This window comes from Ixodes scapularis, unplaced genomic scaffold (genome assembly GCF_016920785.2).
Source record: "Ixodes scapularis isolate PalLabHiFi unplaced genomic scaffold, ASM1692078v2 PGA_scaffold0__279_contigs__length_252992795, whole genome shotgun sequence".
Taxonomy (NCBI): Eukaryota; Metazoa; Arthropoda; class Arachnida; order Ixodida; family Ixodidae; genus Ixodes; species Ixodes scapularis.
Window position 1 is genome coordinate 34,051,218 of NW_024609835.1, and position 13,632 is coordinate 34,064,849.

The 13,632-nt window shown below is 47.4% G+C and overlaps 3 protein-coding genes across 3 annotated transcripts; 2 read left to right on the forward strand and 1 right to left on the reverse strand.

Annotated features, from left to right (window-relative positions):
- The first annotated feature begins 466 nt into the window (after positions 1-466).
- LOC115321492 (peroxynitrite isomerase THAP4-like) lies at positions 467-3,980 on the forward strand. The gene is made up of 4 exons (XM_040208088.1): positions 467-813; positions 1,456-1,629; positions 3,591-3,765; positions 3,882-3,980. Exons 1-4 carry the CDS (start codon positions 644-646, stop codon positions 3,978-3,980), a joined length of 618 nt encoding a protein of 205 aa, XP_040064022.1. The 5' UTR covers positions 467-643.
- A 750-nt stretch (positions 3,981-4,730) lies between these two features.
- Positions 4,731-6,518, forward strand: LOC120838250. The gene has a single exon (XM_040208086.3). It carries the CDS (start codon positions 4,877-4,879, stop codon positions 5,972-5,974), a length of 1,098 nt encoding a protein of 365 aa, XP_040064020.2. The 5' UTR covers positions 4,731-4,876; the 3' UTR covers positions 5,975-6,518.
- A 1,638-nt stretch (positions 6,519-8,156) lies between these two features.
- LOC115316301 lies at positions 8,157-11,501 on the reverse strand. Its single transcript, XM_040208087.3, has 6 exons — positions 11,189-11,501; positions 10,901-11,105; positions 9,826-10,192; positions 9,365-9,471; positions 9,215-9,318; positions 8,157-8,730 (listed from the first exon to the last, which is right to left on the reverse strand). Exons 1-6 carry the CDS (start codon positions 11,384-11,386, stop codon positions 8,326-8,328), a joined length of 1,386 nt encoding a protein of 461 aa, XP_040064021.1. The 5' UTR covers positions 11,387-11,501; the 3' UTR covers positions 8,157-8,325.
- Between the last annotated feature and the right edge of the window lie 2,131 nt (positions 11,502-13,632).

The following is a 13,632-nucleotide window of genomic DNA, read 5'->3' on the forward strand; positions in this document are numbered from 1 at the left end:
ATTTCTCTGAATCGTCATGCGTGCAACCACGTGCAAGCGCATGCGGAAGTTGCTCGCACGCATGGAGCACAAGCCAGAACGTCATGCTTACAAGTGACAAGGTTGGCGGCAGGTTCGCTCGCCAACCTTCTCAAGCGAATAAGATATTCTCAAGCTCCTGCTAGGCTGTCGCCGCCCTGGTGGCCAACGTGAAAAACAAAAGGAGGGGGATTGTTTTGCTGTGAAGGCTCGCAACGTAGGTGACGGAGGCTCGCAAACACAGCCAGAACGAATATTCACGCCAATAGTACGATAAACGGGCAACGTGATGTCCTACTAGACCCTAGGTGGCAACAAGACGTCGAAGAAATCGTCCCCTCGTCACTGTATACGCCGCCCGACGGTAATTGTTCAGCCGTCCCAGTGGCATCGGTTTCCCCCCTCAAGAAGCTTCGCTGCTTCGCTCCTCCTTGCCACGTCAGGGCAATCAAGTTTGGTGTGACACGTCGCGCCACCTGGTCCAAAATATTTCCAACACTGAGAAGGCTCTTTCGGCAGCTGTGCCTGATCGTGTGGGTCGAGACTCGCTTCCTCGGCGTTAATTTAAAAGTTGTCTGGTTTCCCTGGCTTTCGATACGCCTTCAGTTGTCGCGTGCGATCCCGGATGCCTCCGCAGAAGACCAAGCGTCGAAGGGCATCGAGCGTTCGGTATTGTTGCGTGAAGGGCTGTCACAACCGAGAAGGCCTAGCTGGTGTCAAGCTCCACAGGTTCCCGTCGCGGCCCTGGGAACAAGCACGCCGCCAGCGATGGATAAATGCCGTAAGGCGTGTAAAGTAAGTTCTCCGTGTTAATCGCAGAGCTCGAGACGCATTGCTAGGTGTGCTTTTTGATTTGATATTTCAATGAGGACGGTCGAAGCGCGGCGTTTTTATCATTTATGTTCGATGCGGCGAACTTCCTAGAGCCAGGTTCATGCTGTTGACATGCCGTCTTCTCGGCGGACTATTTTTGTTTGAACTGCGTTTTGAGGACAGTTGTGCCAATGTTTCGCGGAGCATTTCCTGGAACTGCGTTTCGTGAAAATTTTGCGGAGATCAGCTCACTTGGTGAACTGCTTCGCGAGGCCAGAACCTGTTTCAATTCCAGTAATGTGATCAGAGAACCACACATTCTCTAATGTTCGCGAACCGTTGCGGGCCCGTGTCAGTGAAATCTTTGTTCGAGCAGCTTTCAGCCAGGTATTTTACGCTTCCTTCTTGCGTGTACTGAACCCAAGTGCTTTTTAAAATATAGTTTAGTAGAGATTCCAACCTTACCGATTGAATTCCCAATTTGACTCGGGTGTTATATTAAATAGGGACGGGGAAACTAGAAAACCACACAAAGCACCAGTTTAAATGAGCATAGTCTGCATACCTTGCTGCCTCCTAGATATCAGTTGGGTTTGAAGCTAATTCTTGCATTCATTACTTCAGCGATGACGGTTCAAACTGGAGTCCGAACGAGAGCTCCAGGATATGCTCAACTCATTTCCTGAACAACGAACTCAGCAATATCGAGAACCACCCTGGTTACTACCCAACGCTGTTCCCAGAAGTGTACCGGAAGAAGTCTGTGGATCCTGAGGCTCAACTTGGAAGGTTCAGCAGGTAAATATTGACTTTATTCACCTTTGGTTTGTTGCTCGCTATGTGTGTGGTGGTATGTGTGCACTGGCTTGTGTGTCTGCCGGCATCTTTATGGGTGCTCGCTCGCTGTAGTGATATTAAATTCTACTTCCTCATCTAAGCTAAGCAGATCGTGCGACTGTGCGCCCTGTAAAAAAAAGAAAAAAAAAAAGCACGGGGGATTGTTTGAGAGAGATTCTGCCTGAGAGATTGTCGTGTGTCTGATTCTCTCGTATGCCCAGCGACAAAACTTGCTCAACAACTGTTAATACTGTTGGAAGCTATATTTACGAGGGTTGTTTGAGAGGTAATAATGTTACCTGCGAAGGAGTTGCCCGAGGTCGATGGCACTTGAGAAATCTACTTAGTTCTCCTTGAGCGTTATGCACTTACCGGTCATATTCCAATGTATCCAATTCATAGAGAAAAAATTGCTATTTGTCTTGGTCCTCACACTACTCACATAAAGAGTGCGATGGTATGGTCACTGTGAAAAGGCTGCTGTTTTAGTGCAGAAAACAGATGAAGGTTCTACGGTGCCAAATCTGGTGAGTATGGTGGGCAAAACAACAGTCAATGTCACATTCATGAATTCACTGCACAGAGGTGCGGGTGTTGTCTTACTTCCACGACATTCAAAAACAGAAACGACGGCAATATGTCGTCGTCTCGGTTTTTTCGTCCTTCAGCAGATGACACAGAATGGGACGGCAGCACGTCGTGTCTGTTTCTCGAGTCGCAGGTCCTTCGGCAGATGAGGGAGAGTAGACATGGAGTGCGACGGCAGCACATTGTCGTTGCTCTTTCTCGACTCGCAGGTCCTTCAGCAGATGAGGGAGTGTAGACACGGATTGCGATGGCAGCACATTGTCGTTCCAATTTCTTGAGTTGCAGGTCCTTCAGCAGACGACATAGAGTAGACACAGAACGGGACGGTAGCACATTGTCGTGGCTGTTTCTCGAGTCGCAGGTCCATCAGCAGACGAAGGAAAGTAGATACAGAACAGGACGGCAGCACATTGTCATTCCTATTTCTCGAGTTGCAGGTCCATCAGCAGACGACAGAGAGTAGACACAGAACGGGGCGGCAGCACATTGTCATTCCTATGTCTTGAGTCGCAGGCCCTTCAGCAGACGACAGAGTAGACACAGAACGGGACGGCAGCACGTCGTCGTGGCTGTTTCTTGAGTCGCAGGTCCTGCGGCAGACGAGGGAGAGTAGACACGGAGTGCGACGGCAGCACATTGTTGTTCCTATTTCTTGAGTTGCAGGTCCTTCAGCTGACGAAAGAAAGTAGATACAGAACGGGACGGCAGCACATTGTTGTTCCTATTTCTTGAGTCGCAGGCCTTCAGCAGACGACAGAGTAGACACAGAACGGGACGGCACCACGTCGTCGTGGCTGTTTCTCGAGTCGCAGGTCCTGCGGCAGACGAGGGAGAGTAGACACGGAGTGCGACAGCAAACACATTGTTGTTCCTATTTCTTAAGTCGCAGGTCCTTCAGCTGACGAAAGAAAGTAGATACAGAACGAGACGGCAGCACATTGTCATTCCTATTTCTCGTTGCTGCTTGGAGGGGCACGATGTTTGACAGAGTGATATGAAGCATTGTCCATTACTATGAGTGACATGAAGCATTGTCCATTACTATCACACTCCTGGCCTTGATGTTTGGCAACAACTTCTCTGCAAACCACTTCTCAAATCGCTCTAGTGACACACCAAAGATGACAATGTCGCACTCAGTGTGTACCTTGTGTGGCTCGGGCACATGCAATGAAATGGAACCTTTTCGCCCCAACTGGGAGTTCATGACATTCATTTCGTCCTCTTATGACATTGAACATATGACATGACACCTGCGATTCTCGATATTCTGATAGGAAGTGTATAGTGCAAGATTAGCAGATATGTATTTGATTGTGCATACTTGTTTGCAGGTGGCAGGAGCGATCAGCATGTTCAGGTGCCTCAGCTGCAGGATCTTCAGGACTACCATCTACAGGTGGTACCAGCCCAGTGCCTTCTGAGCATGATTCAGATTCCAGTGGAAGCCCACAACGGGGGTTGGAGCTGCTGTGTGAAGCTGTAGAACTTCGAGAAAAGTGTTCAGTGGTGAGTTGGTAGTTATTATGTATTTCCCCCCCCATCTTTTGATTGCAGCAAGGTGCATCAGAAGCTGAAAAGCAGAGACTCAAGCCAAAAAACTAGCCGTTTGATTTCTGTTACAGTTAAAGCAGTACTATGAAATTGATTACATTTTGGTACCGTATTTACTTGAGTCTAAGCCGGCATTGATTTTATGCCCATCCCAAAAGGTAGAAAAATAATAAAAATATATCCTCGATTGTAAGCCAATCAAAAAGTAAAGAACACCATGCACTTTTAAAAAAAAACTGGCTCGTGCTTTCAACACTTATTTCGCTTTTGCTTGAATGATTTTTGTGATCATAGGAAGTGTCACTGTTTTCTGCGTCGTCGAATGGATCACTCGAAATAAAATTGGCCAATATTAACGAAGTAAATAAGTTTACTGTGGTTTGAGTGAGGTATTTGACACTAACCGGAATACATAAATCAGGAGAATGCTAAACTGGTGACGCGAGCTAAGATAACCAGCTCTCCACAAAGCCGTACAGGAATCAATCTCTTAGTTTTGCAATAACCGTACCAAAAACCAAACCAGTTGTTTTTGTTGAATCTTTGCTGGGAAGTGATAATTTGAAAATGAAAATCTGGAAAGTATCAGAAAACCAGTTGACATGTCATTCACTATAGATATGCATATCAAAAGCCGAGCTAGTCGGATAATGAAAAAATATGTGCTGACTGACCTGTACAGTTGCCAGTTGGGGTCAGGAAATCTGCAATGCTATACTCCGTTTCACCTTCAGTCCGAGCGCAGTGGACGCCACGAGCCATCCCAGCCGATCCAGCGCCGGGAGAAAGTCGCGTGACCTGCCGGTGGGGCGGGGCCACACCGGGAGCTCAAGGTCGCATGACACTCCCTCAACGCCGCATTGGCTGGGGTGGCTCCTAGCGTCCGCTGTGCTCGGACGGAAGGTGAAACGGAGTATAGTTACAGCTACACATTGTCAATCACGGAAAGGCTAATTCTTTGGCTGATAGAAATGAGACTGGGGATTGTGAGGCACGCTGCAGTGCATCCAGTGCCTTAACTCCCTTAGAGCCGCGGTCTTTCAGCACTCCAACAAATTCATGTTTCATGGCTGGCCTCGCTGAATGTTCAAGATGGGAAATGCTTTTTCAGGAGATCCAGACCGATGAACTCGGTACTTGCAGTCGAGGCTTCACAGTCTTCACGTGCTCCCTCGAAGGCGGCGCTGGTTGCACACAGATCACACATCGCGAGGTCTGCGACTTTGGGACACAGCACCAGCCAGAGTTGTCTTCAAAGTATTCAGGTCCAAGCGAGAGGACCAGTTTCTTCGGAGGTTACGAGAGCATCCGACATTCGGAGGATGCATTACAAGGCATTTGCAATGTAAGCATGAGTGTATTTGCTTTGTTTTTGAGCATGTTGCCCCTTGTCACCGAGCGGAGCTGTGATGTAACGCTGGGGAACCGGCTGCTCCTCTTTCTCATGAAAATGAAGCTCGGGTTGAGCTACACTGCTCTTGGTGTGATTTTTAGTGTCGATAGAACTACAGCATCGCGCCACTTCCGAGCTGTGCTGACAACGTTGACTGCTGCGACAGCGAGGTGGATTTTTCGGCCTCCCTCTAGCATTATTCGAGCTACGTTGCCAGAGTGTTTTAAAGTCAACTACCCTGAATGCAAAATGATCATTGATTGCACCGAAGTAAGAACAGAGGAGCCAAGTAGTGTTGGCCAGCAGCGCGTGCTGTACTCGAGCTACAAGAGTGGCTACACTCTCAAGTTTCTGGTCGCTGTAACCCCTAATGGGGCTATTTGTTTCCGTTCGAAGGCATACGGAGGCCGATGCTCCGACATCCATGTTACGGTGGACTCTGGGTTCTTAAACATTGTGCAGCCGGGAGACGTAATTCTGGCTGACAAAGGTTTTCCGGGCATCAGGGCAGGTCTGGCAGACACCGATGCGGTGCTCGTGATGCCACCTTTTTTATCGGGGAATGGACAGTTTAGTGAGCAAGAAGTGCGCGACACTTATGACATTGCCCAGGTCCGAATTCACGTGGAGCGTATGATACAGCGAATTAAGATATACAATATCCTCAGGACAACGGTGCCCATTACTCTGATCCCCCTGATGGATGATGTTTTCCACATGTGCTGTGTGCTGGCAAATTTGCAACCTGCCATCATCAAGCCACAGGAATAAGCGGCAGTATGTGTAGGCCCATTCAGACGAATGGCAAGGCTTGGTATGTGGCTCCAATTTCTCGTATGGGGGTCGACTCTTCCTGGGTACCAGCGTAGGCTCCAACGAGCTTGAGTATCACTTAGAGCGGTAAACCGCAACCCAGGGCCTACAATGGAAATGGCACCACCCCCCCCCCCCCCTGGTTGCCGCCATCTTACCCAATTGCCACATTAGTGATCACGTGAAACTAAGATGGCTGCGCCCAGAGGTGGGCCAGGTCAGATTGGCCAGATCACGGTAAGCAGAGGGGACCTCTGAGGCTGCGTTCGAATCTTACTTGAATGGATCCGCATTATTCCGGTGGGTCATGTCACGTGACAAGACTGATAGAGCAACTGGACGCGGGTAGGTTTTCGAACGCCAAGGTACAGAACATTTACCCTAGAGCGAGATCAAGTGAATTTTGGACTGCGGCCCTGCTTATTGTAATCTGGCCAATCTGATCTGGTGCACCTATGGGCGCAGCCATCTTAAAGTCACGTGATCACTAATGTGGCAAACGGTCAGGATGGCGGCAACCGGGGGGGGGGGGGGGGGGGTGCCATTTTTGGCCTATGGTTTACCGCTGTCAGTTTACTCAAGCTCGTTGGTAGGCTCTTTATTCGCAGACGAGTTCTCTGCCAGTGACTGTTTTGAAGGGGCCCTGCAAGGACTTTTTTACTGGTTTTAGTTTGCACCGAACCTGATCGCACTGGACGTAGTGACTTAGTGAAACTTTTATTTTCTCGAAATTCGCTTTATTTTAGAAGTTATAGGCAAATTAGAATTACAAAAACAAGCAAAAAATAACCTCCCTCGTGACGTCCTTGGTTGCTTGAGCGGCCGTGAACTAGAGGAGGGGTAGTGGGCTTATCGCGAGCGCTCACGACTGCTGCACTTTGTGTCACCGGCGCGAGAGGGCGCCACTAAATCATGTTCTGGATAGGCTGTATGCAGCGGGCAGCCAGAGCGGCTCTCCTTGCATTTGCTGCGCGATTAAACACTATTTCGGCATGACACTTCATTGGCCACAAACAACGGCAAACACAGGGTAAAGATCAGTTCAGAATGGGAGCCACTCCGCGCTGGCATACCGCGAAACGACCAAACCGCAAAACACAGCTGCTCGCCGAAGGCCTTTGGAACGCTCAGAGCCGGTAGGATTCTCCAGTCTGTAAACGACTGCAGCGCCGCCGCGTACATCCGGGACCTTTCCGTGTCGGCGCCCGATCCCACTATGTCGACGGGTCATTTCTTGTTTCCGTACTTTATAAACTGCATTTGTTTCTTTCGTGCTCTAAAATACTGAACAAAAACTACTTTTATAAATAATTGAAATGGTTCGCGCCACTTATATTTTGTATTTCGACTAAAAAGAAGCTTTTAGCGGCTCTGACCAGTAGTAAGCCCAGGACCTAAGACGTCGCATGTCGCGCGCTTTCGGTACCGCGGGAGGTTTCTGCGTCGTCCGGTTAAAATATGATGCACTGATATTTAGTTACTCTCTCCGTGCCCGCTGGCTTGCCCGAACCCCGAAAGACGTGGAAACTGCAAAAAAGGTAGACGCTGAAATATGATTGCAGGGCCCCTTTAAAGGGAAGTTATGGAGCTTCTTGAAAAAAAATTAGTTAGAAGTGAATTCTAGTGTATTTTTACCCCGTAAACCCAAACCATTTGGTACGCAAGTATTGTTAAACGGGGGGAAAAGGCGAAAGACAATCGCTCTATGTGACGTCATCGACGGATCTTTTGGCTGTCCAAGGCTAGGGAGGCGGGGCTTCAGCCCTATTTAGAAATTGCTTGTATGGCTCTCGGGCGCATCGCATTGAAATATAATTGTGATATCTCTTATTCTAAAAGCCAAATGAACACAATTCAAGCGTTTTTTTTTTTTTTTTCGAACATAAAAGTGCCCCATCTTCCCTTTAAGCGTTCCTGTATGTAGGTCATCTCCTGTTGTAAAAGATGTTTGTAGCTTTTTTATTAGATGTAAAGATGGTTGATAGCTTTGAGTGTATTTTCCATGTCCTAGGGGTTCTATTGTATAATGAAAGTGTGAAATCCGAGCAAGTTTTATGAGTACCATTGTGTTTGTCATTGAGAACGAAGCAGCGGCAAATGAAAATCACACACCTCAGTGCAGAAGTAAACATTTCGATTGTAGGATTATATTTTGTGCACTCTGCTTCACATTTCAGCCTTGTTTTAAACCACCAATTCCTAAAAAAACTGGCAAGTATGCAAAAGAAGCATGGAACACTGTTGCAACTCATGCTGTCTGCAGTGAATTGAATGCAGTACTTTATTTTTTGTCACTCTTACTGATGTGCTTAGATCTGGTACTTTTGCGCAAGGGCTGGCAGGTACCAGCTGAAATAAAACCATTCCAGAGAAGGGATCTCATTGTTCAAAAACTTGTCATTCCTGGGAACGAGCACAGTGGCATCATGCTCATCACATGTGTAAACATAAAAATAACAAGATTGTAAATCCAGCACAAACATCAACACTTGCACTTGTGTGTAGTAGTTGTGCGATGGTTTCAGGCACAACTTGTCATTAATGTACACCAGGCAGCTGGTGAATGTCTTCCTCTTATTGGCGTCAACGACCGGTTGCCCTTTTATCGAGCTAGGGCACTTGATTTCCAGAAGGACTGTTTCTCCATCTTGCTGAAACACTCCGTCAGCACTGCCGCAAAGCCAAGACCTCTCTTGATGCACAAGCAGGCCCACCTGAAATGAAAGTGAAATAATGCTGTGGAAAGTAGACCTCCTAGCACACCATTTCATAACATGGCTACACCTGTCCACTTCAACCACTGCACTCGGCGTGAATTCTTCTGGGGGATACTGTCGAAGCAATTAGTTTCCACATTGCTTTAGGGTCGCACCGTTGTGCGAGCACCTCACTTTGCCTTGTCTCATTCTCACATGCAAAGGAGTTGCCAAGCAATGCCAAGCACTCGTGCAAGTAGCTTTGAAAATGCTGCAAGCACTATGTTCGCCTTGGCAACATAGTGCCTGCAACTGAGAAGATGCAGTGAGAACTTTGTGTGTTTTAGAATGTGTATGTGGAGGGCAATACTGGTTTCTATGATAAGAAAACAATGCAATGCACTAATGTGTGGGTGTGTCAAACATTAGTCTTGTCATCTTTTGAATTGTGGACCGGTTTCACCGCAACTAAAAATTTATTTAGGGTATTTGAATAACGCACCTCCACGATATGTGCTCCAAACTTTTCTTCGAACCGTCGCCGTGCTTTTGGTTCAGTCTGCAAGCCTGTGTAATTGAAATTGGTATTAGCATATATTGTGAACACTCAAAGCCTAAATAATACCATAAGTCGTTGCGCCGCTTGAAAAGCTTGTGGTGTTCATCAAGCTCGCAACAAGATCCTGTGGAGTCTTCCTGGTCCGGAGGATGGTATGTGCTATTGTGCTCGAAATCCGCACCTTGCGCTCTTGGTACCACCTGTTGGTATCGAGAACATGAATTTAATCTGAGGAACGGAGTTTACAGCTATTCTGAAAAGTAGTGTTAATAGAGTAATCTTCAGCACCAGGCACATGCAGGCCAAGGCAAGAAAGTCGAGGAAAAAAAACAAAAAACTCCAAAGCAAACAGACAGTGCAGATTTTGGGCAATAATTTGCTAGTGGAAAGAGCAGATCCTTCAGACCTTTTGAAATTGCATTATCAATACTGCGGTTTCACCACTTCAAGAGTACAGTTTCGCATGAAACCTCACTACAAAGCTGGGCCTCTCGAAAGCACCCCAGATAGGTGCCAACATGCACCCTGACCTCTGAGGAGGTAAAAGATCTCACTGTGCACACTTGGACTGTGCCATCGTTGCCATGCAGATTCCGAGTACATCACGAGAAGCCACTCTTTTTTGAAAGAATGCTTTCTCGGGGTCTGTGAGTTGATCTTGACGGTACTTCAGTGCCTCTCCGTCCGAAGCCTGATGCGTTAGATGTTGCAGCACCACTTCCACTTCAGACTTCCTCACAATGGTGACCGCATCATTTACAATGTCTTCTAAGAGCTGGGCACACTCCAGCTCTACTTGATTCTGTCCTGTCAATCGCAGAATGTCCGTAAATGGGGTGTCAATGTCTGGGAAATGGTCAATGATGTAGCGTGGCAGCACCTCTCGTGGCTCTTGTTTTCCTACGAAGTTGCTTCGGTTGCCTGTGAAATTAACATTGCACGCCATTAACAACTCATAAATACAAGGTTGTAGATAATTAAAAAAAAAAAGGTTAATAAGGTCCAGATTGCATGCAGGGTTTGGGGGAAAATTGCAGTTTGCGTCAGCAAGATATTAATCAATTTGGGGTAATAGTTGATGTTTGCTTGCCCATGCTTGGAAACCATCATAGCTGTTTAGCTTGCAGAAGGGTGCTAGGTAGGGCTAGTTGCTAAGACGACATAGTGAAAAGTGCAGCACACAAGAAACTTGACACACAACACCTATGTTTCGTTTCTCTCCTTGTCTGTTGTGCACTGTAATTTTTACATATATCTAACTCGGGAGTCACTTCACAGGTATAATCTAAAAGTAAAACCAATGATATTGATAGTTATGCTTAACAAGGAGGCTGTAATTCTCCGTGACGTGCGGGACTAGGCTAGATACTCGGATCCTGTGCAATACTTTTATTTTTTTCTGTTGAACAGCACCCAAAATAAAACATGTGCATAAGCTCAAAACAGTGCTCCGTGGATACATTGTATCGCTGGTGTCTGGTATTCCGTTAGGCGCGGCCCAATCGCCAACCCAGCAGTAACTTGCACGATAACGTGTACGACTTGACACTAGCTTTTGCGACTCGTGAACGTCAACGCCACATAACGGTGCTGCAGCATGCTCGTGAACCGATATGGCTGCACTCCTACCTCCAAAAAGGTCCCCGATCGACGCCTTGTCGCTTAATTTCGGCCTCTTTGAAGGCTTGCCCCACGCTTGGGGCACGCTAGTGCAAGCGCTGACCTCGTGCGTGTTGATGTAGTGCACTACAGCGGCGCTGTGCTTGCACTCGCCGAGGACACCGTACCGGCAAGTGCAGGACCCGGCGACGACCTTTCGCGAGTCTTGGATTAGCTGTGCAAGGAAAACATTAATAAATCACCCTTTTGTCCATGTAAATCTCGATAATATATCTACTCCTCATTGCTTGCACTCACCTGGAGTGTTACGTCGTACACGTGTTTTCCCTGCTGGGAATGGCACTTGGCCGCGATGTCCGTGCCGTTCTCTTCCCGCACGCCATACACGTGGTTGTTCTGGAACAACCTCTTCCCCTTTTCTAATGCCTGGTCGCGATAAAAGTTGCCGATATCTTGAATTGGTTTGAATCCGCAAAATAAAATAACGGGTGGCATCTTTCACGTGATACCGGCCGTGTCGCCGATTTAAGCCTTCTCAGTAATACGGCATTTAGCCACGGTGGCGCTGGCGATCAACCGACGGTGGCGCGCCCTAGGTACACTGCCCAGGGGGTATCACGATCTGTGTGTGCTCGGTGGCTGGATGATTCTCATGGAGCTGTCTTCGGTCGTGGCAGTGGCCGTAAAAGCGTAAAAGTCGGTGCGATCATCGTCGGAGCTCCCCGCTTGCCGAGATAGCCCTAAACGAAAGTTATCCCGGTCGACGGATGGTCCACAAGATCTCCCACGCAGAATCTGAAGAATAATTCTGACAACAAAGGAGAATTATACGTTGCTCTATCTTAGATATAACAAACGTAAGTACACTAAGCGCAATAGGAAGTTTAGTCGCGGTTTTAGTGAGAGTGCAAAACAACTTTGCCAACTCTGCTCCATCGTGTGTGTTTTTTGTTTTGTTTTTTTCAAAAGAATTTGCACGGTTACTTTTGCAGCTGAAGGCAATTCGCGATTGGCGGTGTTGTTTTATTAAGCCGAGGACACATTGCTTATACATCATACAAACGACAGTCTTCATATAGATTTTAACTCGATTCACCGCGAGATTTGTGCTTCGAATGCCGCATGGCAATGAGTTCAAGGAGAAAACTTAGCACGCGGCATTCGAACCGCGGATATTCCGGTGACTCATGTTTGCGGACTGCCTTTTGTATGATGTATGAGTAGTATGACCCCGGCTTTATTATTTGTTCTCATTGTGTATGATGAGTGGAAACGTATTGGTCGAAGTGCTATCGATGCTGAGCCTTGAGTTCGCTCGATTTAGAGCATAGCATAAATAACCCATTAGGGACTTGAAATTACGCTGTTGGATGTCAAACAAAACCGCTATATCAGGGAGTGATTCCTCGTTATTCTTGAACCAGTGTAAACGAATTGCATATAAGTGCAATATCTGGCTGTGCGTAATGCATATAATGTTCGGGGTACCGAGCAAAACATATGCACATACCTGCCAACTCTCGAATCTTGCTTCGCATTTTACGAAAAATGCTAAAAAGAGACCGCTGTTGGCAGTACCTTACACCGTCACAAAAGGGTGATAGGTGCCGTCCACGGCAGCGTCGTGGTTTCTACTATCCGTCTATCCGATGGTAACGGATCCAAAACCAATTTAAAGCCCAAAGCCTTTGTTCTTGTGTTCAGCGGCGCACGTTGGTTCGGCGTGTTCAGCCCTGGTTCGGCCTCGCTGTTTCGGCCATTTTCGTAGCAAGTAATACGGCGTCTGTGTTTGTTGCACGTGTAATCGTTGTTGCATTCCCCTAGTCGCGGTGGATTCGCGGCGCAATGACGAATCATAAACATCGAAAGAGGTACTCCCAGGTGTTCCTGAAGTCCTACACGTCGTAATTCCCGTCCAAGAAGGGGGAGAATTTGGATTTTGTACCCCGTGCACGTGTGATGTAAGAATGGGGCGAGCTTCGAATAAGCGTTTTCCCGCGAACTTTCTAAAGCGGGCGAAATCGGCAACAACGAAATCGCTTAAAAATAGACCGTCTTTCATTCCGAGAACTTTCAAAAGCAGACAAAATTGGCAGCAGAAAAATCACTGACAAAATACACCATCATTCATCCCAAAAAAGTGCCTGCCTCTTTAACCCCCCCCCCCCCCCCCACCCCCAGAAAAAAAAAAAAAAGCTGCGGAAGATTTGCGAATTGGAAAATCCACAGATTGGCAGGTATGCATTATGCAAATGATTCGGAGCTTCTCTGGCGCTATTCGTTTTTGCAAAGTGGCAATGTAGCGACCTAATTTTGGCCCGCCGTATTGAAATATGAGCGTAAACAAAATAAAGTGAAGACTTAAACGATGTTCACGAAACTGAAATAATCTTAGCCAGCTTCACTGGTTCGTTGTTTCCGAACGTTTTCGGCGCTTACTGCAGACGGTCATTAAGCAAGGTTCGTTCGCTCGTAGCGAAATGCCTCCGACCGCTTGTCGTCTGCTTGTTGGCGACCAACGCTTACCCCTCAAAACAAATGATGACATAAAATAAACCGCGTTTAACACAGCGATGCCTCGTTTAGTACCGCTGGATAGGGGCGTGCCAAAGTGGTCGCCGCGCTCATTTTTTCATGTTTAAGTTGCGTGACCAGTCAGCGGTTGGCGTCCTTAAATGTGCTGGCTGCCCGTCCGTCAAAAAACAGAAATCGACTGCACAACGCATTCCACTTTGTGTCGG

Bases quoted from the DNA above. Each gene is read 5' to 3' on its own strand.
- LOC115316301 (XM_040208087.3), bottom strand. From the start codon at position 11,386: ATGCCACCCGTTATTTTATTTTGCGGATTCAAACCAATTCAAGATATC. The intron at 10,193-10,900 runs GTAGGAGTGCAG...TTAATTTCACAG, and splicing joins GATCGGGGACCTTTTTGGAG to GCAACCGAAGCAACTTCGTA. The intron at 8,731-9,214 runs GTGCGTTATTCA...CTTTCATTTCAG, and splicing joins TTGGAGCACATATCGTGGAG to GTGGGCCTGCTTGTGCATCA.
- LOC115321492 (XM_040208088.1), top strand. From the start codon at position 644: ATGCCTCCGCAGAAGACCAAGCGTCGAAGGGCATCGAGCGTTCGGTAT. The intron at 814-1,455 runs GTAAGTTCTCCG...TCATTACTTCAG, and splicing joins AATGCCGTAAGGCGTGTAAA to CGATGACGGTTCAAACTGGA. The intron at 3,766-3,881 runs GTGAGTTGGTAG...TTTCTGTTACAG, and splicing joins TTCGAGAAAAGTGTTCAGTG to TTAAAGCAGTACTATGAAAT.
- LOC120838250 (XM_040208086.3), top strand. From the start codon at position 4,877: ATGGCTGGCCTCGCTGAATGTTCAAGATGGGAAATGCTTTTTCAGGAG.